The sequence below is a fragment of the Apis laboriosa genome, unplaced genomic scaffold (assembly GCF_014066325.1).
Source record: "Apis laboriosa isolate Shangri-la unplaced genomic scaffold, ASM1406632v1 scaffold72_cov160, whole genome shotgun sequence".
NCBI lineage: Eukaryota > Metazoa > Arthropoda > Insecta > Hymenoptera > Apidae > Apis > Apis laboriosa.
The window spans coordinates 405,669-430,065 of record NW_025224269.1 but is presented as its reverse complement, the minus strand read 5'-3'; the positions used below and the strand labels follow the sequence as shown (position 1 = coordinate 430,065).

Sequence of the window (24,397 nt, the reverse complement as noted above, 5' to 3'; positions counted from 1 at the left end):
TATATATATATATATATATATATATATATATATATATATAATTTTTTCCACATTTTAAGTTTTTAAATCTATTTATTCAAATAGCGATGATATTCTTGTGTTTCGCGATTATTCTTTTTTCATGATGCCTTTTTGCATTTGTTTGGTTCGTTACGACGGGTACCGCGTTTCATTGGCCAAATATTTCGAATTTTCGACGGGTCGTTGAGTTTTGTCGTAGTAAAAATTAAATTAAGATGATACATCTTTAGCGTTCTTCCTTTCTTTTTTCGTTATTTTTTTTTTTTTTTTTTTTTTTCTCTCTATGCGGCCCGTGAAAACTCTCCTCGATCTTTCCAATTCATGATGATATATCGAGGCTCTTCCTTTTTTTCCTCGTTTGCTCGTTACACCTGTACATATTTGTAAAAAAAAGTATTAATCTTAAAGATATGAGTTTTATTATTATTTTTACTTATCAATTGGTATCATTGAGTCGCAAGTTAAATTTCACATCCATCTTAAACACTTTTAAAACCTTTTAATCGGAAAAATTTTAATGACGTTTGTTTTTCTTTTTTCGAAAGAAGGAATTAAATAGTAAAATATAATAGTTCATCTGAATAATAATAAATATAGTATGTCTGTAGAATATATTTTATTTATCAAAGGGATAAATTAAAATTTATGTAGTGGATGTAAGATATTTATATAATGCTAATAGGTCACGAATAGGGAGATTTGACAGCAAATCTCTATTACGGTTAATCATATACGTACGTTTCTAAAGACGACAAGATGACATTCGAAGTGGCGAAGGGTGGAGTGTCGATGGTGGTGGCGTTTTTACAGGTCAGACCTCGTCTCCTGGACGAGGTATACCTGAGAACCGGGCACGCTGGAAGTAGTGACGAAACTGCGGTGTTTTGCACGGATTAGAGTCAAATTGCTCTCAGCTGTGTCAGCTCGATCTTCAGCAGCTTCCAATTCTCTTTGGAATCGGCGGACCCTGGTCACGCTCTGTTGAGACATGCCCTCTTGCTCTTGCAATTGTCTCTTGTAGAGATTCACTTTCTGGGACGCTTTGTCCAACGATTCTTGCAACAATGCAATATTTTTCGCATCCTCTTCAACTTGGATCATCACCTCCTTGATGTTGCGTTCTTTCTTGCGAAGAATCTTTACGGTTTCGGAGTGTCGGCGCTTCTCTTCGTCGAGTTCTAGCTCCAAGTCGCGAATCTGTGAGAAAAATGTCGAATAACATTAAATTTTATACATGGAAACGAATAGTTATGACGTGTCGATGAAATAATAATTTCGAAGTAATATAATTAATAGTAAACAATTGAAAGAAAGTCTGAGAGTGTATTATATCGTTTGGTTATACAATAGAACTTCTTCGAGAAATATCAAGAATTTATACGATGAAAAATTGAATTGATTTGTTGCAAAATACTTCATTCTTCATTCTATGAATTTTTATTCATAGAACTAAAACTTCCCTCTTTTATCGTCATCAGTAGTTTGCTTATATCTAGATAGTCCGTTTAAAAAACATTATTTCGTATATTTTCTAATTATATCTAATGGAAATAGTAATGGATTTGATAATGTGATATGATATAATAATAATGATAATAATAAAAATAAAAATGAAAAAAGATTGAAACTCACCCTAGCCTCGAGTTTGCTGATGATACGCTTACCACCAACGATAGCGTTTGCTTCGACTTCCTCCAACCTCACGGATAGGTTTTTCACTTCGATTTCGAGGGATTTCTTAATGGCCTCGATCTTCACGATACGCTCTTGTTCCTCGTGCAAAATCTCAACGGTATGTTTCAGTTCAGTTTGTACCCGTTGGTATCTCTCGTCGCTCACTCTCAGCTCCTTAGTCACTTCCTCGTAATCGCCAGCCAGGGTAGATAGCTCTTGTTCAAGTTTCGCTTTTGATGTGACGATATTCGCGTTTATAGTAGTTAGCTCATTGATGCGGCTAACCGATTCCTCGTATTGTTGCTCGACGGTTCTCTTTGCACGGAGGGCCTTTAAAAATTGTATTGTAATTATATTGTTTATCGTAACGTGAGAAATTGTTAGTAATATTAATAATAGTTGTTTGAAATAGAGTTTTTTTTAACTTTACTTGACGAATAAAAGATATATGGAACTTCAATATCTCAATATGTCTTGAAAAATGAAAAATTGCTAGGATTTAAATTGAAAGAATAAGTAGATAGGTTTTTCCTTAATTATTATTATTATTAAAACAGTATTGTTGGAGGAATTATTCTTTTGGATATAAGGATGTGTGAGGATGGAAGAAAAAGAATAAATTATATTTATGGATGAGAACATAAATAATAAGATAAAATTCGATATCGATTTGTCATTGATATAATTTTAATTTTAGATTCGTATATGTTGTAATTACGTCTTATATTTTAAATGTGAAACGTAGTGCAATTCGATAATTTTATATTTATGACAGCGAGGTCGCACGCTATGTGCGTTGCATCATTAGAAATAAATCTGTCGAATCGTTCGGCAGATTCAAAATCCTAACGATTGCATCATTGATCTGCATCTGGCTTTAGATTGTTTTTTTTATGATGTTAATTTGAGAATTTTATTTTTTATTGAAATTAGAAAATATTTCTGCAAAAAATATATTTGATAAATTCTCTTCATATCGTGAAAATTGAATTAGGAAATCTTAGAATTTAATTATTGGAAAAGATTGGTAGATTTTAGAATATTTAAAATTTTTTTTCTAATTTTCAATGCCGACTACAGGATTTAAAAATAGAATAGTAACAAAAAGTCAACGAAAAATTGGAAAATTTTGTGTCATTGATTAGAATATTTAAAGTTACCGTTCAACGCGATCGTTCAAAGTATTTATAGCCTGAAATCAATTGGCCATTGAAGCTTAAACAATGTAAAAGTCTGTTGTTTCGTTCTTTTGTTTATTCAGTGTTAATTTACTTTTCTACACTATTATTTAGTTTAAAGAGATAATGTTCTTTGTCAATGTGACAGAAAAATAACAAAAATAATTAAGAAAATAATAGAAAAGTTAGATTGTGTTAAAAAATAAGGAATTAAGAGAGATAGAGAAACAATTTGAATTTAACAAAGAATGCAAAAAAAAATTAAAATAATTTGTAATGACTTACAAGTCGATAAATTCAATTAGCGAAAGCATATGATTTAGTATAATATTTTGTTATATTTAGACAATGATAATAACGAAATATGATAATAAGATCACTCGTAATAAACTTTTCATTTTAGGAAATTATCAAAATATCATATCAAATAACGAAATGTTAAATTTTTCTAATAAATTAAACTCACAGAATCGTAATTGCCGCGCACTTCCTCGAGCTCGGCTGTCAATGATTGCAAGCGTCGTTGACTGATACCCAATTGGTCCAGAGTAACCTGTAGTTGGCGTTGAACTTCATCATAGTGGGCTTGGAGTTCCTACAAAACAAATTCATGTTTCAAATTTATAATTCCTTGCCAAACTGTCAATCTTTTCCGACTGCCACCTGTCATCCATATTTGGATGACTCGCAAGTTTTCGATAGGGTGTCATTATTCACAGGTGGGTGATACACCTATGTGTCGAGTTAGAAATCAATCATTTTGGCAGAACTTCAAAAGTGATACAAACACAGATACGTTCAAAAATGTTTAATTAAAAATATATATCATTTGCATTGATTGTACGCGAAGAAAATGGAACTTGAACGTTTAGCACCTTTAACAAATAATCATTGAAATTAATTAGAAAGTGATTAATTGTACGGATTCGTGTAAAATTTCGACATTTTTTCATTAGAGAGGATAGTTATACGTGAAATTTCGATATTTTCCTTCATTTTCTTTAGGAAAAAAGGATGCCAAAAAGTATATTTTTAATGAAATTCGCTTAATAATTTTTAAAAAGTATTACAAATTATGGAGAACGCATCCTCTTTCAAATCGAATACGCAATATTTTCAATCTTATCTATTTTACTCGAATAAAATATATCTTACGAATAGTTTTATTAGCCTGATGAAACTTTTATCTACTTATAGAAATAGGTTTAGATCGTAGAAGGCACTTAGTCATTAGTCTTAATACGATATCGATTCTTAATATAGCAATAATATATAGCAATAAGTATAGAAGAGCAAAAATGTTAGTTATTTTCTAATTTTATCTTGTATCTGTAAGATGGACGATGGAATAACGAAAATATATAATCAACTTACGGTCAAAGTGAGCGATTGTTTCTTGATGGTCTTCTGCAAATCGATGTTGTTCTTGTTCGCAACGTCCAGAGACAGTTCCAATTCGGTGATCTGGATCTGTAACTTCTTCTTCACGCGCTGCACCTCGGTCTTCAATTTCGTCTCCGCCTCGACCACGCGTGCATTCAGCTGCTCGATCTCGATACTTGTCTGCTTGCTAATTTATTTCATTTCGTATTTAAACATACCGTATGATGATCACCCGGTTCAATCGTTTTTTAAAGGGTTTCACAACGGTGTATTATTGTTTCCAGGTGACAACACCAAGATTTTCCAAATCGTCGAAAGATACCACACCTTTTGTTCGTTGGTATTATTTGTCTTGCGAGGAGCGATCCTCTCGTCGTTGAGCATTCAAGGTTAACATGTTTAGAGATATTTGACATTTTACCAGTAACGTATTTAGTAATGAAACGAGTGTTAGATTGCCGAGGTATTTTTCGTGCTTTGCCTATTTTGATACAGGGTTAGCTTGGATGTTTCGATGCATGGTTAGTTTGGCAACGGATGGTATAAACATCTGTATTATCACAAGTGGAAAGTGTATTTACGTAACAAGGAAAATGCGTTTAATTATATATATATTTCAAAGTTTTTCATTCGATGCTTGGAGAAAAATGATGATTATTTCGATAGTCTATAATTTAAAGTACGAATTTTTAATTGTTCTAAATAAAATTTAGAAATAGTCAAACTTGAATGAAAATCAAAAGTAAAAATGATGAAATTTGAAAACAAAATGATCGCTGTTCTACGCAAAAGTGCATAAGGAAATGAAAATTTGCAGATATTCTAGGCAAAATTTTATCAAAAATTCTATAAAAAAAAAACAACGAATCTCAAAAAAAAAAAAAATTCTAAAGAATCTAATCTAAAGATTTTCTTCTCGAACTAGTTACACTACTCATAGGAATTTCTCATCTAATCTACAAGCTCCCGAGGATCAAACAGTCCAATTGATTCTCTCATATTTTATCGTTTATTCTTTCCATTGGTCCGTGTCACATTACTCTTACCCACACGGCTAGGTATCTAATCTACTAGAATTTCCATCCTTTTAAGCGGGCCTGATTCCCAGGCATCCGTACAATCGTCTCGGTCTGGTCGGGTGTCGATACCTCTTGTCCAGGAAGTAGCTGCTCGACTTCTCCTCGTATCCTTTCAGCTCCCTGCTCAGGTTGTCCAACGGTTCGGCGAGCCTGTCCTCGTCGAGTAATTTCCTCGTTCTCTCCTCTATATGCCTCAAATGTTCCCTGGTATCCCAGCAATAACTCGAGGAGGCACACTCCTTCTGATATTTTCTGATATCGGCCAATTCCTTACTCCTGTTCAAATTCTTATAAGCCTCGGCCGTCAAATGGAATCCGATCGCCCTCGCCGATTTTCCTCGAAGACTCTTCCCAAATTCCAAGGCGTTCTCTACCTCGGAGAGGGTACGAGCGTCTCTCAGAGATTGGAAATCGATGTCTGCCATTTCACGCTGCAGTTGTCTAGCCCTGGCCTTGGCGCGTGCACTCTCAACGAGCAGAGGTAACGGTTTCAACTTGATCTCCTCCAACTTCCGCGGAAACACCTCTCTGGTCACGTGGCTGGCTTGCGCTGTTTTGGCCAAGCTGAAGTCCGACCGATTCGCTATCTTTGGGAAGGCGAAAGTGGCGAGTCAGTCCCCCGCGTTGGACACTCCAAGATAGACGGCGAGTTGTACGGTGGAGAGCGAAAGCGACGAAATTCTCGCGAACGCGACCCTTCCCTTTAAGATCGTTCCGTGGTTCGAAGGCTGTTTGCCTCAGCCTAAACTTAGCCGCAGCGGTCCAGAATTCGAAAGTGACCGATGCACACTCCCGATCGACTCTCTCTAGAGACTCGAGAACGACTGCCAATCCGAGCGGGCTGCTAGATTACCAGCCCCGGGACACACGGGACGTGAGATGGATTTTTCGATGTACGCGCCTCGAGACTTGGCACCCTCGTGAGTTGCGTCCCGATTTGTCTCTGTTACTTCCATTCTCAGCCGAGGAGGAACGATTCGAGGGGGCAGGGGGAGGGACCGGAGAGGGAGGGGGTGGCAAATGATCGCTTCCGGGGGATATTTTTGTTTCCTTCCGCGCCGATTTTGAATCTATCGGAGTCAGGCTGTTGGACGATATTAATAACAATGAGATTTAGGAATTCCCGCTTTCTAAAACGCAACCGATTTCATTTTACGCCGGAGACTCACTGCCAATGGCTGCGATGTGGCCGTGTTAAATTAAGATTCGGTGACAGTGAGGCGATTATCGAGCATCACGGGTTATTGGAGCGGAATATAGAACGCGTATTGTCTTGGAAAGTTTGATCGGCTCTGATCGATTCAAGTTTTGAAATAATTCTATGCTTTGAGAAATATTTCCGATTGGTAAATTTTTAATATGGGAAAAATTTTATCTTTCTGCCTATTTTTCAAAATTTTAGATCGTTTTGGATCCATTTTGAGATCAAGAGATTATATTTTGATGTTAAGTAAAAGTAATAGATATTGAATATAAATATAAGTAACTTATTTTTGGATATTAACAATAAGAATTTAAAATAGCAACGAGGAAGCTTGTTTCGACATGTATAGAATATAGTAAATTATATTCCTTAGAGTTTTATCTATTTTTAATAATATTATTATTTTTAAGCTGGAAAATAGGTATATTGTTGAAGAAATCGATTATAAAAAAAGAATTTTAATATTAACTCGTGTGTTTAGAATTAATGGCAGAAAAATAATAATTTTATTTATTTCACAAGATAGTGCCAATTGTCAACTTGATTATATATAATTTTGAAAATATGTATATCGTTATCATTACAACATATTGTAATAATATATTATTACGATATATCTTCATTCTTATTTTAACATTTCGAAGATATATTGAGGAAATTGAATTTTATCTACAAATATTTATATTGCAAAATATCCATAAAATTTATAATTATCAAATATAATTTTTATATTCATCAAATGAATTTCAATACATATTTTTTTTAAATTATCTCATTATATTCCTTTTTATAAAATTAAATTATTTTATCAATAATATATAATTTTTTAATTAGATAATTTTTTATTAGATGAAAAACAGAATATTTCTCTATATTTTCTATTCGCCTTTTATAAAGTTCCTATGACTATAGAAATTCTAATGTTTTAAATTTAAAAAAAAAGTAGCATCATTTATGAAACGACTAATATTTTATATCAAAGACATAAAAGTACAAATTATATATATTTTTTTAAGTAAAGATATTAGGCGAAAATTGATTTTTTATTTTTAACTTCAGATTGAAACAATATGAACAACAAAATGAAACAATAAAATAACTTTATAAATTTAAATTCTGAAATAAATATTGCTTAACATTAATTTTTTAACCATTGGATGTTAAGAAGGATGTTAATAAATTTCATAATAAAATAAAATTAATTTAAATTATAAATTTGCAACACTTATCGATATTTCAATATCCGAAAGTAAGTGAATTTTCATTACCATTTATTTTTTTTTAATCCTTTGGCATTATCTTTTTAAAAAATATCAAGAAAACAAAAATTTTCGATCTTTAAATTTCATTTCATCAATCAAATCAAATCAACCAAATCAAAGTTCCATTTAATAAGAAATTTATTATATATAAATTAATTAGAAATTTTATGGATATTTTGCAATATAAATATTTGTAGATATAATTCAATTTCCTTCGTCTTCAATACGTCAAAATAATAGATGATGTATCATAATAATATTATTTACTATTGCAATATGTTATAATGATAAATATCTTGAGATATATTTTAAAATTATGTATAATCAAGGTAAGACCGATTCTCAGAGCCGATTCTCAGACTTTCCTCTCGAATTCGTTCCTACATTCGACCGACAAAGATCCGTCCAGAAGCCGACAACAGCCTCGCGAGGCATCCGTTTTCGTTCATATTGGAACAGCTCCTTCCGTGGCGCCAAATTTAGCGGAGGAAAAGGTCAAGCAGTCGTGGAGGCGTCTAACCGCTTTTCCACGCTCGACTCTGCCCCGACTTTCGCTCTCCTATCTCGATTCGTACCTTGAAATGGGTTAGATGATCCCTGGCCTCGTCCTCCGCGTCGATTGCCCGCTTGATCAATTCGTGTCTCGAATACGGTTCCACGGGTTTATCCTCCCATAAAAGCCTTCCATCCGACCATGGTAATTCCGGTGGTTCCGATCTTCTACGGTATCTTGGTAACGATGAAGGTCGACCTTCACGATCGATGTGATCCAGCATCGGTTGATAGTAATTGATCCCATAACCGTAGTTCTTATCGTAGATATAGGTAGGCCAATGCTTCCATTTTGTCTCCAAGGGAACGTGCAACGGGGGCATGTAGCTTGCCATTTTTCCTTCTTATTTTTCTAGACTTTAGTTTTTAGATTCGTCGATTTTTATTATTATTATTATTATTATTATTTTCTTTAGATAGATTTCTTTGCGAGAATTCTTGGTTGGCAGAGATATATTGTTCTCTGCACTGAAATTTTTTGAGGAATGAAATAGTTTTTATATTATAATAATGTATTTCGATTTTTCTTTTTCTCAGTTCTGTCTTATTATAATTATGATAATAGAAATATGGATCTTCTTTAGGAAATATTGACCACCGGTAAATTCCTTCTAAACTTCTTCGAAATGTTTACTTTGAGGGATATAAATTTTTTGTGTGGGTATTGTTAATGTTTCATCCAACATCTACCTTGAATAAAAAGGATCGCATGTTGTACTTCGTGCTAAGGGTGTTAGATATAGGATTTCGTCATTGTGGGAAATTCGCAGATATTTTACTCACGTGTCTTTCATAGTCGTACAATCGGAGATGACACTTGCAACGAAACGGTTAAGAAAAATTGGGCCGGTTAAACGCGATGCTATCTTTTGTAGCTTTTTCTTACGATTGCTACATTGGGAACGGCCAATCAGCACCTCTCGGTTAATAATTAGATCGTGACTGATCGGTGTTGAACGACGTTTATTAATAGTCGGATTGCGCACTGTTTGTGCATCGTCGATATTCAGCTCAATTATTGACCCAAAACGTGACGACATTATTCAAGATTTCGTTTCATTGAATGTTGGTTTTCTTATGAAAGTAATGTGGTATTCTTTTCAATTAAAAGTTCGAGCATCGTATGTAGTAATAATGATATTATTTCTTTGAAAAATATAAATATATATTTTTGCTATTTGTTTAATAATATAGATAGATAGTATAGATAGATGTTTATTATAAATCATTATTTTATAATTAAAAGTTCTATCAGTAATCTTTTTAATCGATTGAAATTTTCACAAATAATCTTTTTAATTTTTAAAGAAATATTTTTTAAAGAATAGTTAGGTAATGAAATTTATCTAATTCATATTTATTGTATTTTTTGCAAATTATTTTACATATAAAAGTAAAAGAATATGTTTAGTTTTAATAGTTTTTTTGTTTTATTTCTCATAGTATTTTTAAATAGATTGTTATTTTTAATGAAGGATTTTGTATTTTCATATTTTCAAATATAATTATACAGTCATTTTTTTATAAATATTTTTGTTTTTCAATAAGAAAAATATTATTTCTTTGTAGCACGTGAGCTTCATTCATAGTAAAAAGAATATATCGATCATTTGATATCTAATATAAGTCTCAAAGAGATTTAAGCCAAGAAAAATACAAGTATTCGCGTTCGGTCACGCGTGTAATCCGTGATTTTTTTATTTACACTTCCGATATAAATGAATATATAGATCACAGGACATTCCCTTGAACGTTGGACCGATGAGACACTGAGATACTTTGAGTGATTAATCGATATGACCAATCAATGATAAAATTAGCCATTTTTATTAATAGCTAGACGTCATCACGCGATGATCGTACCGGAAATAAAATTGATTTCATCAGTAATAAATTTTAAAAATTCGTACTCTCTTTTATAGATTTTTTCTTTGCAATTGCAATGGTGGAATGTTGAATTATAAATTTTTTATAACGCTTACGTAATTTCAATATGTATCGAGGGATCATTGTATGTAAATCTAGATCGTAATTTTTAGAATAAAATAAATAATAGGATGTTTATAATTTATAGGAAATTTAGTTTATAGGAATTTGAATTTTATATTGTTTTTTATATATTCTGGATTTTTCATGGAGTTTATTAATTTCAATTTTGTGATATTAAATTTTTATGTTAGCATTTAACAATTGACGTAAAATTGCAAATAGAAATACTTTGTCAAAAGAGTTTGATTTATGTGACTTGAGAAAATATTCGATTTCATCGAGTAGAAATAGCTTTGTACAAATAGTCATATTCGTTGAATAGAAATAGCCACATTCTAGATGTTTGTTCATTTAAGTTTTGGCTTCACCTAAGCCAAATATTTCTCGGAAAAAGCAATAGAAAAGAAAAAGGGTATCGTCCATTAATCGGTCAATATAAATATGCGAGAGAAAAATCGAAAATAAGCTTTGTAATAATTGATTAATTACGGATATTTTTATAAATCTCGATTAAATTTAGAATAAATGAATATTATAATTATAACGATCGTTAAAGATCATTATATTATTAAACGTATCACCTGGAAACTATTTTCACCGTAAATCATGCTTCATAGTAATACAGAATTAGGTTTTAATATTAGGAAATTAGAAGTTATTACATTGCAAATTACGATAATATTAATTAAATAAAATAAGAGTAAGCATAACGCAAACAATTCAATGTACTTACCGAATGATTTCGATTTCTTCATCTTTCTCAGTCAGACGACGTTCATAATCGTGACGAAGTTGAGTCAATTCGGCAGACAATCTCTGCGAGCGTTGTTCTTCAATTTTACGTCCCTGTAATCGATTTAATTTATTTTATAAACAATTCTGTATCATATTCTATACAGTTATTAGAAATAATTAATTTGAAAAGATCATTATATTCGTATGACAGGTTTGAACATATTTAAAATAAATTTAGAGATCTTAGGAGCAGTGTATACTTTGAGAAATTTGGAAATTTACTTCCTTCTTATTCGATTACGAAATTATTTTTAATAATTATAAGATTAAATTCACGTGATACAAATTTTACACACAAATTCAATAAATTCAAGATAAAATTGAAGATTGGGAATATAAAAATATCAAGATAAATATAGTTTCACTTACTGCTTCGGCTTCTTTATAGGCAGCAGCAAGTTCTTCGCGTTCGTTCTCCAATCGGCGGAGTTCAAGTTCCAATTCGTGCAGTCTGCGATTCATGTCAGATAGTTGATTTTTAGCATCGTTCAAGTCATCTGGAAAAATCATACAACAATCATTATAAAATATATTTCTATAATCTCGTTCATAATATTTTATTCAATTTGGAAAAACAAATAACGAGTTAACGATTAGTTAGGGATTTATGTATTTATATAAAAATAATCGATTATTTATAAATATACGTATAAAATCGCTTACCTCCCAATTTCTTGTTTTCACGAGCCAGTTGATCTTTCAACTCGCGAGTTTTGTCGAGTTCAGCGTTGCAACGCTGAAGTTCCTGTTGTTTGTTGCGGAGATCACGTTGGCTTTGTTCATACATTGCCATGCTTTCATCCAAACGAGCCTTGAGTTCGACATTGATCTTCTCTAATTGTTCCACGCGTTTCTGCAGTTCGCGAGCTGTTCCATTTGCCTTAAGAATTAAACGTGAAAATTAAAGATTAAAATTGGAATATATCGTGGCTCATACATTGCATATTACAAACTTTGAACTCTTACCAGGTCGATTACTACATTCCACAGTTGCCAAATAGATAAGAAAATTGTTAATCAAAGTTTATTTCAAAAAATTTCGCATAATTTGATATATTTATCTCAAGTTTACTGTTTCCTTCAAAAATTAATATTTTTGACAGTGTTCGTTAAACAATTTCATAAGAAATTATTAGGCAGTAATTATAATAGTAGCATGAAATTATACCTTTTCCAAATCGATGATCAACACTTCTACTTCAGATTGGAGACGAGATTTTTGCTTCTCGAGATTGTTGATCTTCACGAGTAGAGTTTCAATCTGCTCTTCCTGTTCTTGAATGCGAGCACTGTACTTGCGACGCAACTCCTCTACCTGTAGAATTCAATCCACGTTTCAAAACTTAATCAAAGTTTCATATTGTCGTGTTTATATTATTAATTTCGATGTATGCTTGATAAATAGCGTGTACTTTTTATTGCTTATTATAAGTAATTAAATTCTATTTTGATAAATATGGTAATCGAATATATAATAATAACTGGTTAGTTTAGTTTCATAGTTTCATAGATTTAATATTTTTTTTTTTTCAATTACCTCTTCGGCACGAGCATTAGCTTCGGTTTCATATTTAGATCTCCAAACTTGCACTTCACCATTGGCTTTGACCAATTGACGTTCAATGTCCAAACGTGCCTCAGATTCTTCTTCCAATTGAATACGAACAGATTCCAATTCCGATTCAACCTGTTGACAATCGTTTAAATTATTGCATGCATTGTTTTTACAATAATAACGTGGAATCAAAAGAATATATACTTGATGTAAAGAGGCCTCGACCAATGAACGACGACGTTCCTCATCCTCGAGACGACGACGAGCATCGTCGAGTTGACCTGCGATCTGAGTTTTCAGGTAGACAGCGTTCTCGATGTTAACCTACAAAATTTATGATGGAATAAATTGTCAGAGAAAAATTATATAAAGATATATAGAGATGGGTTAATTATATACGATGGATGGATTATTTCATTTGTGGATCTTATTGTTTTTTAAATTCTCTGATTCCTTAATTTTTCTTGAAATTAACGTATATATCATAGAGAGTATTTATCTATTGTGTTTCTAATCATATATGTAAATATTATCGGTTTTTAGATTGTTTTGTTATTATTGATTGGTTGAAATTATGTTACGATTTTAATTATTAAATATTCCAAAATATTAGGATATCTCTTTATCAATATGAAAAATGATGTATTTATGTCGTGTATGAAAAAGTTAGGAAAAATATTTACTTTCAAATCTTGCACTTCTTTCGTCAATTCAATATTTTCCTGTGAGATCCTGGTTTTAACATTGGTGATGTCGATGATGGTACGGTTTAATTCTTCAATTTTCACGTTAAGTTCAGCTACATGTACTTCGAGCTTTTCTACAGTCTTTATCGACAACAGCTTTTCTTTGGTGACATTGTCAAGCTGAGCAAGGAGTTCATATACCTCTTGTTGGAACTTTGATTTTTCCTTATCAGCCCTGTAAATATTGTAAATTACGCGTTAAAAGAAGTTTTTAGAACTCTTAGAACAATTTTTAATCATCATTTACAATATCTTAAATGTTTTATTAATAGTTTGTCGTTGTTCATTGTTTGTACTTTTAAGTATAAATAAAAATTTATAAAAATAGGATAGAATTTGTAAATAAAAAGTTTATGAGGGAATTTCTGAATTAATTAAAATGAATGAGGCATTAATAATATCAATATCAATTGGATAGGAGCAAAATTTTCTTCTTCATTTATATCATTATAATATAAACTATTATATTGATTATTAAAAATTAACTTTTGTCTCTAAAGGGAATAGTTCTGTTCTTCTATCTTTATTCCTTTTTTTTCATCTTAACAAATAATTTATCTGAAACTACGAGGAATTCAATAAAATTCTGCATAATGCATCAATCATCATAAATCTTATAACAATGCCAACAGAAACAGCAATTGGAACTTCCCTCTAAACAATGTCTAAAAACAACATCTTAGAAAACATAGATATCATAGTATCGAACTATGATGCAAATGTCTTGTGCATTTATCTAAATCATCAATCATCAATCTTTTATTATCTTTAGGATATTTATTCTTCTATATTAAAATTCTGCCATTAATTAAATTTTTCTCAATTTAGGATAAAAATACACATTACATATATTTTTGAAATATTCTTGTATCCCTAAAAAAATGATAAACGGTCAAAGATAGCATAATAATAAAATTAATTCTTTAAAGAGTTAAAAAAAATCTCGTCGTCTATTATTTATTTCTATACAACTCATATTTAAAATTCTTATCATAATCTTCGTTATCTAAAATAAAAATTACACAAGAATTAAATCGATAACTCAGAAATAGTACGCGAAATAATAAGAGAGACACGATTCAAGCCTTAAAAAATAAGAAAAAAAAAATCCGTTGGAAATAGAGATATAACGTAAAAGATACAGGGTGGATCGAATCGCGGCGATATCGGTGGTCCACCTACACGAAACGCAGAGAGAGGGTGTAAGGTGTCGGCCGATTCCGAGGATAGTGGGGATCCGGGCCGGTCGCCTGTACTAATATGGCGTGGCAACGCAGGGTTGTGGATTGCCGCGCGACTCGCGCGGTTAAAAATAGTCATAAGCCGAGTAGCGGCTGTGAGAGCAAAGCGTCTCGCGGGAGGAGTAAGTAGGGGAATAAAAACGTGAGAAAGAGAGATAGAGCGAGGGAGGAACCGGGATAGAGGGGAAGAAAATCGTAAATGGGAAAGTTGCGAAAATCGAAGGAAACGATGAAGGAATTACAGAGAACGCGAGGACGAATAATGGACAATGATATTAGGATATTTAGTGTTCGTTAATTATATTCGTAGGAAATTAAGAGGCAAATGTATATTTAGAACGTAAATAAGGAGGGAGGATAAGTAATTCATTTGTTTGTTATATTTGTGAGAGTTGTATTTATCAAATATCGAGATGCAAAATTGTATAGGATAGAATTAGGGAGATGAACATTGATATTCATATTATATCTATAAGGGTGCGGAAATGTATAAAATCTATACGAAAAATATTGAATACGTGGGGTAGGATGAAAATAGATAAGGGAAGTGTGGATGTTGACAACGAATTATAAGAAATATAAAGAGAAAGAAATGTATAGAATATCTAAAGTACCAATTGCAATATTCATAAATTAAATAAATTTTCATTTAAATTTCATTTCTTTAGTTATAAATTTGCACAAGTATCCACAATTTTCGAGTAAAAGTATCCAAGTAAATAACGACAAGAAAAAAAAAAGAAAAAGAATTAAAAGAAAAAGGAGGAGAAAGGTTCAGGAATGAAGGAAGAAAGTGGGAAGGCGGGGAATTTGTAAGGAAATGAGGTTATGGGTTGAAAGTGAAAGCAGTGGGGAGGGTGTATAAATACAACGAGAGAAAAAAGAAACGTAAGAGAAGATCGCGATCGAGGTAATAAAAGTAGCGAGGATAGAGAATTTATAGAATACGTAAATTGGGATCGAGAAAATGTTTATCGAGGTAGATACAGAAAGAATGCGAGTAGAAAAAAAGTATGAAATTAAACGAGAGAGTAATAAGAAAATAATGGAAAATCGTGCAATAAAAAGATAAAAAGAAACGAAAACAGCTTGAAAAATAGGGCATGGCTATTTTAAAAGGCATTTTAAACGCTTTTCTCGTACCAACAGGTGGAAGCTTCTTCCAACACTATGCAAATACGCTAAATACTTCACTTGTTTCTTTGTCACTTTTTCTTTTTTTTTTCTTTCCTTTTCTTCGATGTAATTAAATTAAATGTAAACGAGAAAGAATTGAAGATAAAATTTCTGCTTTTTTTTTTTTTTTGAAAAGTTACGGAAATTTATAGAAGATCTATTTTACGTTTATAACGTCGTAACTAGCCTTCATTTATTATTTCCAGACACCGTTAATGGTGACTGGACTGTTCTATTTCGTCGGTTGAAATATTAAGAGGCAATTAGCTGTTGCTTCGTCGTGACACCGATGACGTATAAATGTCGTAATTGCTTTCGCTGGAAAATACATTTAGAACGGAATCTCAGTTGGTCTCCGATTTCAGACCGGATTCTTGATCAACTATTCTACTTGTATAGCTTTAGATTCTCGAAAGAAGCGGACTTTGTGCGATCAGAAGAATATCTTGATGAAAGAATTTGATTCTTTGTTTCTGATTTTTCGTTTATTTATCAAAATTTAAAAAAAAATTATTGAATCATACAATAAGAGTAACTTTAATTTTCCACGAGTTATCGCTTAGATGAGTTTTAATTTTTCACTGATTTTGTTTTTCTGTGTATCGTGACATGGAAATATTGAAATTTAAGATTTCAATAACTTAGTTATTCCTTAAAATACATCTAATATTACATCAACATCAATCTTTTACTTAATATTATATCTTTAGTAGACAATCTCTCTTAAGATCAATCTAAAGTTTCAAAAATTAATAAGAAACAAATTTCGTACACTACAAAATGATATTTTCCATCTTTCATTTCAAATTTTGCAATCTTTCATTTTATATATTCTTCGATCGACTTCTCATCAAAAACCTCAAAGATTAGGAAGGAATCGAATATTTTCAAAAAACAACCCTCCATTCTATATAAAACAATACAAATCTTTCAAACAAATAAATTTACTCGATCAAAAATTAAACCTTCGATCTAAAGCCTCAAAAATTAGCAAGAAATTAAAAGAAAAGGATATATCCATATCAATAATAATATCGTTTAAAACAACCCCCCTTCCTCATATATACGTATAACGCAAAATGAATTATCTATCCTGTCTTCTGTCAACGAGGAACAGATTTAGAAAAGGTCCAAGCTTTCTGTTACGCACAGAAAGAGCAGAGGATAGTAGACGATGTACGGATGACAGCTCGGTGAATTTTCGAAACGAAGACGTCCTTGTAACACGCGTATCGCGCATCAGGGCGCCGGGACATCGGAAAGGACGCTTGGTTATGTTTAGAAGTGCCGGGGTAACGAGTCTACATGTATTTCAGGTGCGAGTAGGTTCGTTGTTTGGCCATGTGCCAGTATCGTCGAGCATAATTCCCGCAATTTTCGAATACGCTTTCGTTCCGCGCGATGCCCGCTATAATTAACGAGCCATCCTCTGATTCACCCTTGTTTCCCATTTCGTTTCTTTCCAATTCCCTTTCGAACCGTGTAACATGTTCAACTGCGTTTCACCATTGATTCCATGATATACGAGAAACGAAACTGGGTTTCGACGAATCCACGAACTTCCGGCCGAACTGTTTATTGACGCTGTGCACGCCGCTCGCGCGCTTTGACCTCAAAGAGCGGGATCGCGAGGCCGCTATTTTATTTTCACAGGTGTATATAATTAACTACGATTTATTGGTGTTCTGATTTCCAGCGTTTCCTACGGTCTATCGACATGTGTTTCGACCACGAATCGCGTAGTTGGGATTTAATATTGTTTTAAATAAACTCGATCGACGAGGAGTAATAGAAAAATATTTATACGAAAATATTTGTATATATCTTAGTAATATTCGACGAATATTTAATTTGATTGAGTTTAGAAATTATAGAAATAGTGGAATATTCCATTTATATAGCAGTTTAGAAGAGGAATTTTGGTTAAAATATATTGGTTAAGTTTGATTTTAATTTAGATTAGGTTTGATTAGATCGAAGGTATGATTTTATGTCGAAATGATGCAAGAAATAGAAAAGGAGTTAGGAATATGGGGAAGTGTATTTTTGGGTAACTCGAGATTATTTTAGAGGTACGAATCTATAGTTCGTTAATGTTTGCGTTCGACGTGATAGTTGGATTGGAAATAGATTGAAGATATATTAAAGCTGAATGAATAATTATGTAATTGATTCAAATGATATGTGACGATTGCATTAAAATAAATTGTATAATGTGCACTCGTGTTTTTATAAAAAAAAAAGTATACGTTAATGTATAGGGTTTAGCGAAGAATCTATTTTCCTTAAATAATGTAAAAATAAATTTGAAAATTGAAGAATAATAATTTGAATTAGTTTACTAACCGTGCACGTGCTTTCGAAAGTTGATCGATCTGATCTTGGAAATCAACAACGACTTCCTGGTGTTTTTTACGCAGAAGATGCGCGGTTTCCTCGCTCTCGAGATGAACATCTTCGAGTAGTTTGCGCAATTTGGCCAGTTCCGTGTCCCTCTTCTTGTTGATCTCGAACTGTAGGATATTAATAGATACGATTATTTTCAATTTAAGGAAATTTAATCAGAAGAAAATCTAAGTATATTGAAATTGAGGATGAATCAAATTATTGGTATTTCATTAGTTTTGAGACTTACTTGAGATTCGGCGCCACCCTCCGCCTCTTCGAGACGTTCGGATAGCTGGATGACTTGCACGCTCAAATCGGCGCGCTCACGTTCGATCTGAAAGTTAAACAGAAAATTAGTATCGGTGAAAAAATATATCCATATATAGATTAATAATTTCAAAGTCAGTATTTTTAGAATTACGTGTTAATGAAATAACATTTAGGAGTTAAACGTGTGATATACATAGATTTAGAAAACGTATGAATAGATTATTCATTAATTGCGATCTCTGAATTAATTTTTTCAATATCGTGAAATTTAATCTTAATAAAAATGAGTATTTAAAATATTAAAATCGAAATTATAATTCATACGTTTATATAAACAGAATATGTTTATCATTAATGTATATTTTGCATTATCAGCATCAATATTAAAATCAATAACATCAAATAATCCTTCATTTATTTAAATATTTTTATAAATTTTCCAATTTCTATCTCGATTCCAAACATCAAACATTTATCTCCATAGTTTCAAAAAGCTATTAAAAAAAAAAAAAAAAGTAAAAAGTCTCTTAAAATATCATTTTAGAGAAAAAATATACTATTGAAAGAAAGAAATAGTAATTTCTCGTAATCTTATTTTACACGATTCTCTCTAAAAGTAAGAATTAATCGAGATGGCGCTGGTGTTGATACACGTCGAGTGTAATCGAGACGCGCGGCATTGTTTTGGAAAGAGGCCTCGAGGAACGACGCGAACAGCTCGGTACAAGCTTGACGTCAGGTTTCTTTGGACCGCGAATAGAACGATCTAATTCTGTACAGACCGACTCTATATCGGGAGCTTTATTCATATTACAAACGAGGCGTTTATCGAGAAAAGAGAGTCGCGCGACATCGCCATAACTGTCCGTTCTCCGGAAACCACTGACATTCACCATACTTCCTGGTCAATTAAATCATTTTCGATAAAAATACGATTTCTTGATGAAAGAGAAATATATTTTGAATGTTTAGAAATGATTTTAGAAATTAATTGATCGGTATTTTAATCCAGAAGAGTAATGATCTTTCGATATTGTTATTTATCGATCTTTTGCACGAATCAAAAGAATAATTTTTAATAGAAAAGGAAGAATTTGAGAATAGAGACATTGTAATCCAAGAATTCGAAGAGAAGTAGATTTATATTATATAAAATGAAATAATACAAATTTTTAGATTCAATAGTAAATTATATTTATTGATATTAAAATTAAATCAAAAGATTAGAATTTAATTTTAATTATTTCAAAATTGATTAAAAAATCCAATTAATTAATTTAGATTTAGATTTAAATTGATTAGATTATATTATACTATTTGATCGTTTATTTCAAAAATAAGTATTTAAATATAAAAAAGCAATTCAAATAATATAATCACAATCAAATTAATAGGATTTCACAATTATGTAATAAGAAATACGATCTAAGCAGCGTGGACTGTTTAATCTTCGCAAGGACAATTAAACGAACATTTTATAATATAATACGTGTTAAATATGTTCATAATTCTTAAGTTTTTTACGCTTTCAAAAATGTCGTTGGCATAGGTTCAAGTCAATTATCACGGGCAGTATTATATCTGTATCAAATCTGATTTCCTCGTACTTTGACCGAATAAATAAACTAAAGAGATCTTTCTTAATCTGATGTTCCATTTAAACACGAGTCTCCAAAATCTCTACAATATTACGTATTATCCACAACAAATTGAAAGCTTCAAACAATTCTAAAACTTTTTTGATTCTTAAATATTAATTAAAATGAAAATGATTATATACGAATAAAAATTATTATACTCATATAACTTGATAATTAATGGAGGAAATATCAAGTTCGTAGTACAATCTTTCTCGTACGATATAAAATTTTAATAAATTTAAAATTTGAAAAAAAAAAAATTAGATTTCTTAATAGAAAATTATTCAACGCAATTTTAATTTAAAAGCTAATTCATTTCGTGTTATATAAAAATATACTGTTCGATAATTAATCGAAAAATAAGATTCTAAGAAATTTTAATTCTTAATTCGCGTCATATCATTCCTTTTGATGTGAATTTTGATATAAATGTGAATTTTTCACGAAGGTATAGATTTTTTTCTAGTTCTTCTTAATTTTTATTAGTCTTTTTAAACAGGTAGATACATGTTGGCCGAACACGAAAGAGGAATGCGAGTTCGTACGCTGAAGAGACGCGCATCCCCAAAAATAGCCGCGACTCGAGAGCTGGACATTTCGACCTACTGCTCCCCACTCTATGGTGGAGAGCAGGCCAGCCCCGCTTTTTTTGTATCAGTTTCAAAATTCACAATACCCGGATTATATAAAGTCTCGAAATTGACGTTTATCTTCGTCCACCTTGGTATTTTTATCTACGAGATCTCAACGTGCGTTTAACTCGAACTTTTTTCGATATTTCGCGAACCATACTGAAGAAATTTATCGGAACTTAACTTAATCCAAACATTTTTTTTACTTTTGATAAATAGTAATTTTTTAATAATTGTTTAATTGCATGAAAAGAATACAAGTTATTCGCATGCTAGGAATTCTCTATCGAATGAAATGAAAAGAAAAAGGAAAAGACACGATAAACGATATTTCTCTGTAAACAAGGAAACCACACACTCGATAAGAACGTAAAATAAACGATTGACTATCAAACTATCAATCGATGTCTGTCCTTTCGATTTGTAAACTATTTGATGAGAAACCTCAAAGGAAGAAAGTTCAAAGGAAACTCGTTCAAAAGAAAACTCACCCTCTGACGCAGCTCTCTCTCAGACTCCAGGTCATCCTGCAGCAGGCGGATTTTGTCCTGAAACGAGAGGCAAGAAAGGATTAGAGTGTATCACAGGCCACGTTACAGAGGGACGATGCTTTACGTAATCGGCCGACGAAAATACCCAACAGGCCGACGCTCGGAAGGTATTTCAGAAAGACGGACAGCCTCTGAAACGGGCTGACCCACGTAGGGTACAGAAGGATCTTCGTTCTCAGCGACCGTCCATCGTGATCGTTTTCAATCAAGGAACCAAGGAGCGTGCACTTGTCTCTACGTTGTTCCTTAACGAGATCAATATCAAACGTTCTTCTCGAATGGAAAAAAAAAAAATAAGAAGTAGAAGAAGAAATAAATAAATAATAATGAACAATCTTACTTGACTGTATGGACGAGTGCACGATTCCTGATTCTTCTACATTTCCTTTCTTTCTCTTGTATTTTTCGTCGAATCCACGATATTTGAATAATCGAGGTAGAGAACGATCCATAAGAAGATCCGGATGAACGTCGATGAGATATTCGACGGGGACGCTTTGTGAATTCGTTTCGAAGATGTCACTCTTGCGTGGCACGATCGTCATTTAGGGCCGATATTTACGACTATTTTCGTACACGAGCAATTCGATAGCCAGAGAACCGTCTACGACACTTTCGTTTCTCGTCAGGATTGGCACTAATATTCCTTATGGTCACTGAACTTTCTCGCGTCTCACTGTCCCCGAAATCGATCACTGCTCGACGTTTCACCTTTTCACCAGCGATCACTTCCCCTCCAAAGATTCTCCTCGTTTCTTTCCTCGTGTCGTAGTTCAATAGTTTACCATTGCTCGAACGATTTCTTCGTAGACTCTTGAAGCGTTCCAACTTCTGCTTCCCACTTAATTTTGCATCGTATTGCATCATCGGATGAGATTTCGACGATTGCTAGATTCGCTAAAACCTTGAATTCTTCGGATCAAAGGATCTAATATATTAGCCATTTCCTATCTTTTCAAAGATACTTTAAACTGTTTACAACGAAATGCCTTGGTTGTTACGTAGATCGGACATTTATAGCCTAATTGCGTGTTTCAAGGATCCCTCCTGTTCTCTCCCTATTTTTAGTAACTCGATCAAAAATATAATAGCCGTAAGCAATATTTTTATCACCAACCAATTCTTAAGAAATAGATAATTTTTACTGCTTCCTTCTTCTAAACTAAAAAATATATATATATATATACACATACAATCTTCGACAATTAAATATCACATTCAAATAAAATAATTAAGTAGAATTGAATTATTTACCTAAGAAAACAAATTTTGAAAAAGGAAGCAATATTATGGTACATATAGATATAACATTATTCCAAAATATTTTGAAGAAGAATGAATAAAAAATCATTCGTTCCACTTTAACCTACCTCCAGTCTAGAGAGAGCGCTCAGGTCGGCGCTATATTCGATGCTAACATCGGCAGTACCACCGCCGGTGGAACGGTACGTGTATTTAGAAGCTTTAGCGACCGCTGAAGACATCCTGTCTGCTTGGTTCACTCACGATATCGAAGATAGTTTGTTCCTTGTTTTTAGCGCCGAGAGATAAGTTTCTTCCTCGCTTTTCTTGCAGCCTCGATGGCTGGATCCCCAGTCGTTTTAATTTGTTTCAAACAAAATTATTAGTCGTTGACGCGTGAATTTCTTCTTCTGCCACTCTTCTCTTCCTCCTCGCCGCTACTTCTTCGGCTTCTCGTCCTCTTTCTTATTCTGTTCTTCTTCTTCCTCTTCTCTTCTTCTTCTTCTTCGGGGGTTTCGGAGCCGACCAGCGCCCTACTCGTAGTGCGCGACCCGTCGTCGTTCGTATGGCGCGCCGGCGGCTCCATGGCTTCGTCAAAATGACGGTCGCACGCATGCGCGCTAGATCACTGACCCCCACCAGGAACGACGACTCGTCATCGCGATCGTTCCTTCGATCGTCGAGGGGAACCACCAGCGGACGACCACCACCGTTACTCTAACGCCCACGTTTCTTAGCGTGGCTGCCAAAAGTTGGCCTGGAATTGGTCGTTCCATGTTCAATCGCGTTTCTTTTTCTTTTTTTACCATTTTACGCTCGTTTTTCCTTTAATTTTCATTCTGGGAACGGATATGCGGATTTCGTTTCATTTGGTTTTATTTAGGTTTAGTTGTTGTGTTTACTAGGAAGATATGTTTGGAGAAATAGAGGGGATAAATATATCAATTATTTATTGTTATATTTAAAAATATTGATATTGAATTGAATCTGAAATATATTTAAGTTATTGTTATATTGAAAAAAATATTGATATTAGTTTAAAGATTCGATTTATTTTCAATTTTATTGCTTCATTTCTTTCATATTTAAAAATCTCTTTTTCTTGTTTTTTGTCTTTTACAAAATATTTTAGGCTTGAAGAAGTAGATATTGTTATTATTGGATTCCAGCCAGCAATTTCCTTGATGCAAAATTAAATCTTATTTTAAGCTGTCACTTGCATATTGCATATTGTTTAACGTTGTATATCGCATTTTGCGTAATTCTAACTTATCATATTGTTCCAAATATTTGATATCAATATTTTTGCGTTTTATTAAAATAAATTCTAGCAAGTACATATGTACTTTTTTTCAAATATAATATGTTCTCGTTAAAAATAATATTTCACATTTAAAAGAAACACATTTCTTCTTAAAAGTTTATTTAAAATCTAGTTAATTACGTTCCTCTTCCTTCGCAAAATATTTATCTGACAATATTCTTCAAAAATTGATTCGAAAATGAACATAATTTTCTTTCGTTTTCCAAAATTTGTTCAAAATTTAATCGAATAACGAGAATTGAAAATTTTCTATCTCACGAAAACTCAATTTCGAATAAAGATATTTCAAGCTCAACAGGTGTACGATCCCCAATCGAAAATGATGACACGTAAAATTATCCTAAGACTCACAGTAGGGTAATAGACAAATGGAATCAGAATGGTTTCTAGCATTTCACGTCTGGCCGTTCGTGGAATTATTCGACCAACGTTCGACCTCTGCAACAGTCGTCTCACATCGTATACCGATTTAGATATGCCGTACTTGAAAAGCAG

General features: G+C 32.5%; 2 protein-coding genes and 1 long non-coding RNA gene across 3 annotated transcripts; all 3 read right to left on the bottom strand.

Annotated features, from left to right (window-relative positions):
- Nucleotides 1-299: 299 nt before the first annotated feature.
- Nucleotides 300-23,142, bottom strand: LOC122719303 (paramyosin, long form-like). The gene is made up of 16 exons (XM_043945010.1): nucleotides 22,707-23,142; nucleotides 21,277-21,333; nucleotides 18,491-18,577; nucleotides 18,202-18,368; nucleotides 13,376-13,613; nucleotides 12,897-13,016; nucleotides 12,675-12,824; nucleotides 12,306-12,452; nucleotides 11,801-12,017; nucleotides 11,507-11,634; nucleotides 11,076-11,188; nucleotides 4,248-4,443; nucleotides 3,340-3,468; nucleotides 1,654-2,025; nucleotides 760-1,218; nucleotides 300-392 (listed from the first exon to the last, which is right to left on the bottom strand). Exons 1-15 carry the CDS (start codon nucleotides 22,818-22,820, stop codon nucleotides 826-828), a joined length of 2,628 nt encoding a protein of 875 aa, XP_043800945.1. The 5' UTR covers nucleotides 22,821-23,142; the 3' UTR covers nucleotides 300-392; nucleotides 760-825.
- Nucleotides 5,247-9,201, bottom strand: LOC122719304 (paramyosin, short form-like). The gene is made up of 3 exons (XM_043945011.1): nucleotides 9,137-9,201; nucleotides 8,377-9,039; nucleotides 5,247-5,922 (listed from the first exon to the last, which is right to left on the bottom strand). Exons 2-3 carry the CDS (start codon nucleotides 8,686-8,688, stop codon nucleotides 5,344-5,346), a joined length of 891 nt encoding a protein of 296 aa, XP_043800946.1. The 5' UTR covers nucleotides 8,689-9,039; nucleotides 9,137-9,201; the 3' UTR covers nucleotides 5,247-5,343.
- LOC122719306 lies at nucleotides 21,400-22,697 on the bottom strand. Its single transcript, XR_006347553.1, has 2 exons — nucleotides 21,677-22,697; nucleotides 21,400-21,581 (listed from the first exon to the last, which is right to left on the bottom strand). It is a non-coding gene; the product is annotated as an uncharacterized LOC122719306 (long non-coding RNA).
- Nucleotides 23,143-24,397: the final 1,255 nt, after the last annotated feature.

Excerpts from the sequence above, each read along its gene's own strand:
- LOC122719304 (XM_043945011.1), bottom strand. The coding sequence starts at position 8,688 with ATGGCAAGCTACATGCCCCCGTTGCACGTTCCCTTGGAGACAAAATGG. Across the intron at positions 5,923-8,376 it reads ATCATCTAACCCATTTCAAG|ATAGCGAATCGGTCGGACTT; the intron begins GTACGAATCGAG and ends GCCTTCCCAAAG.
- LOC122719303 (XM_043945010.1), bottom strand. The coding sequence starts at position 22,820 with ATGTCTTCAGCGGTCGCTAAAGCTTCTAAATACACGTACCGTTCCACC. Across the intron at positions 18,369-18,490 it reads AGGGTGGCGCCGAATCTCAA|TTCGAGATCAACAAGAAGAG; the intron begins GTAAGTCTCAAA and ends AATATCCTACAG. Across the intron at positions 13,017-13,375 it reads AAGAAGTGCAAGATTTGAAA|GTTAACATCGAGAACGCTGT; the intron begins GTAAATATTTTT and ends TAAATTTTGTAG.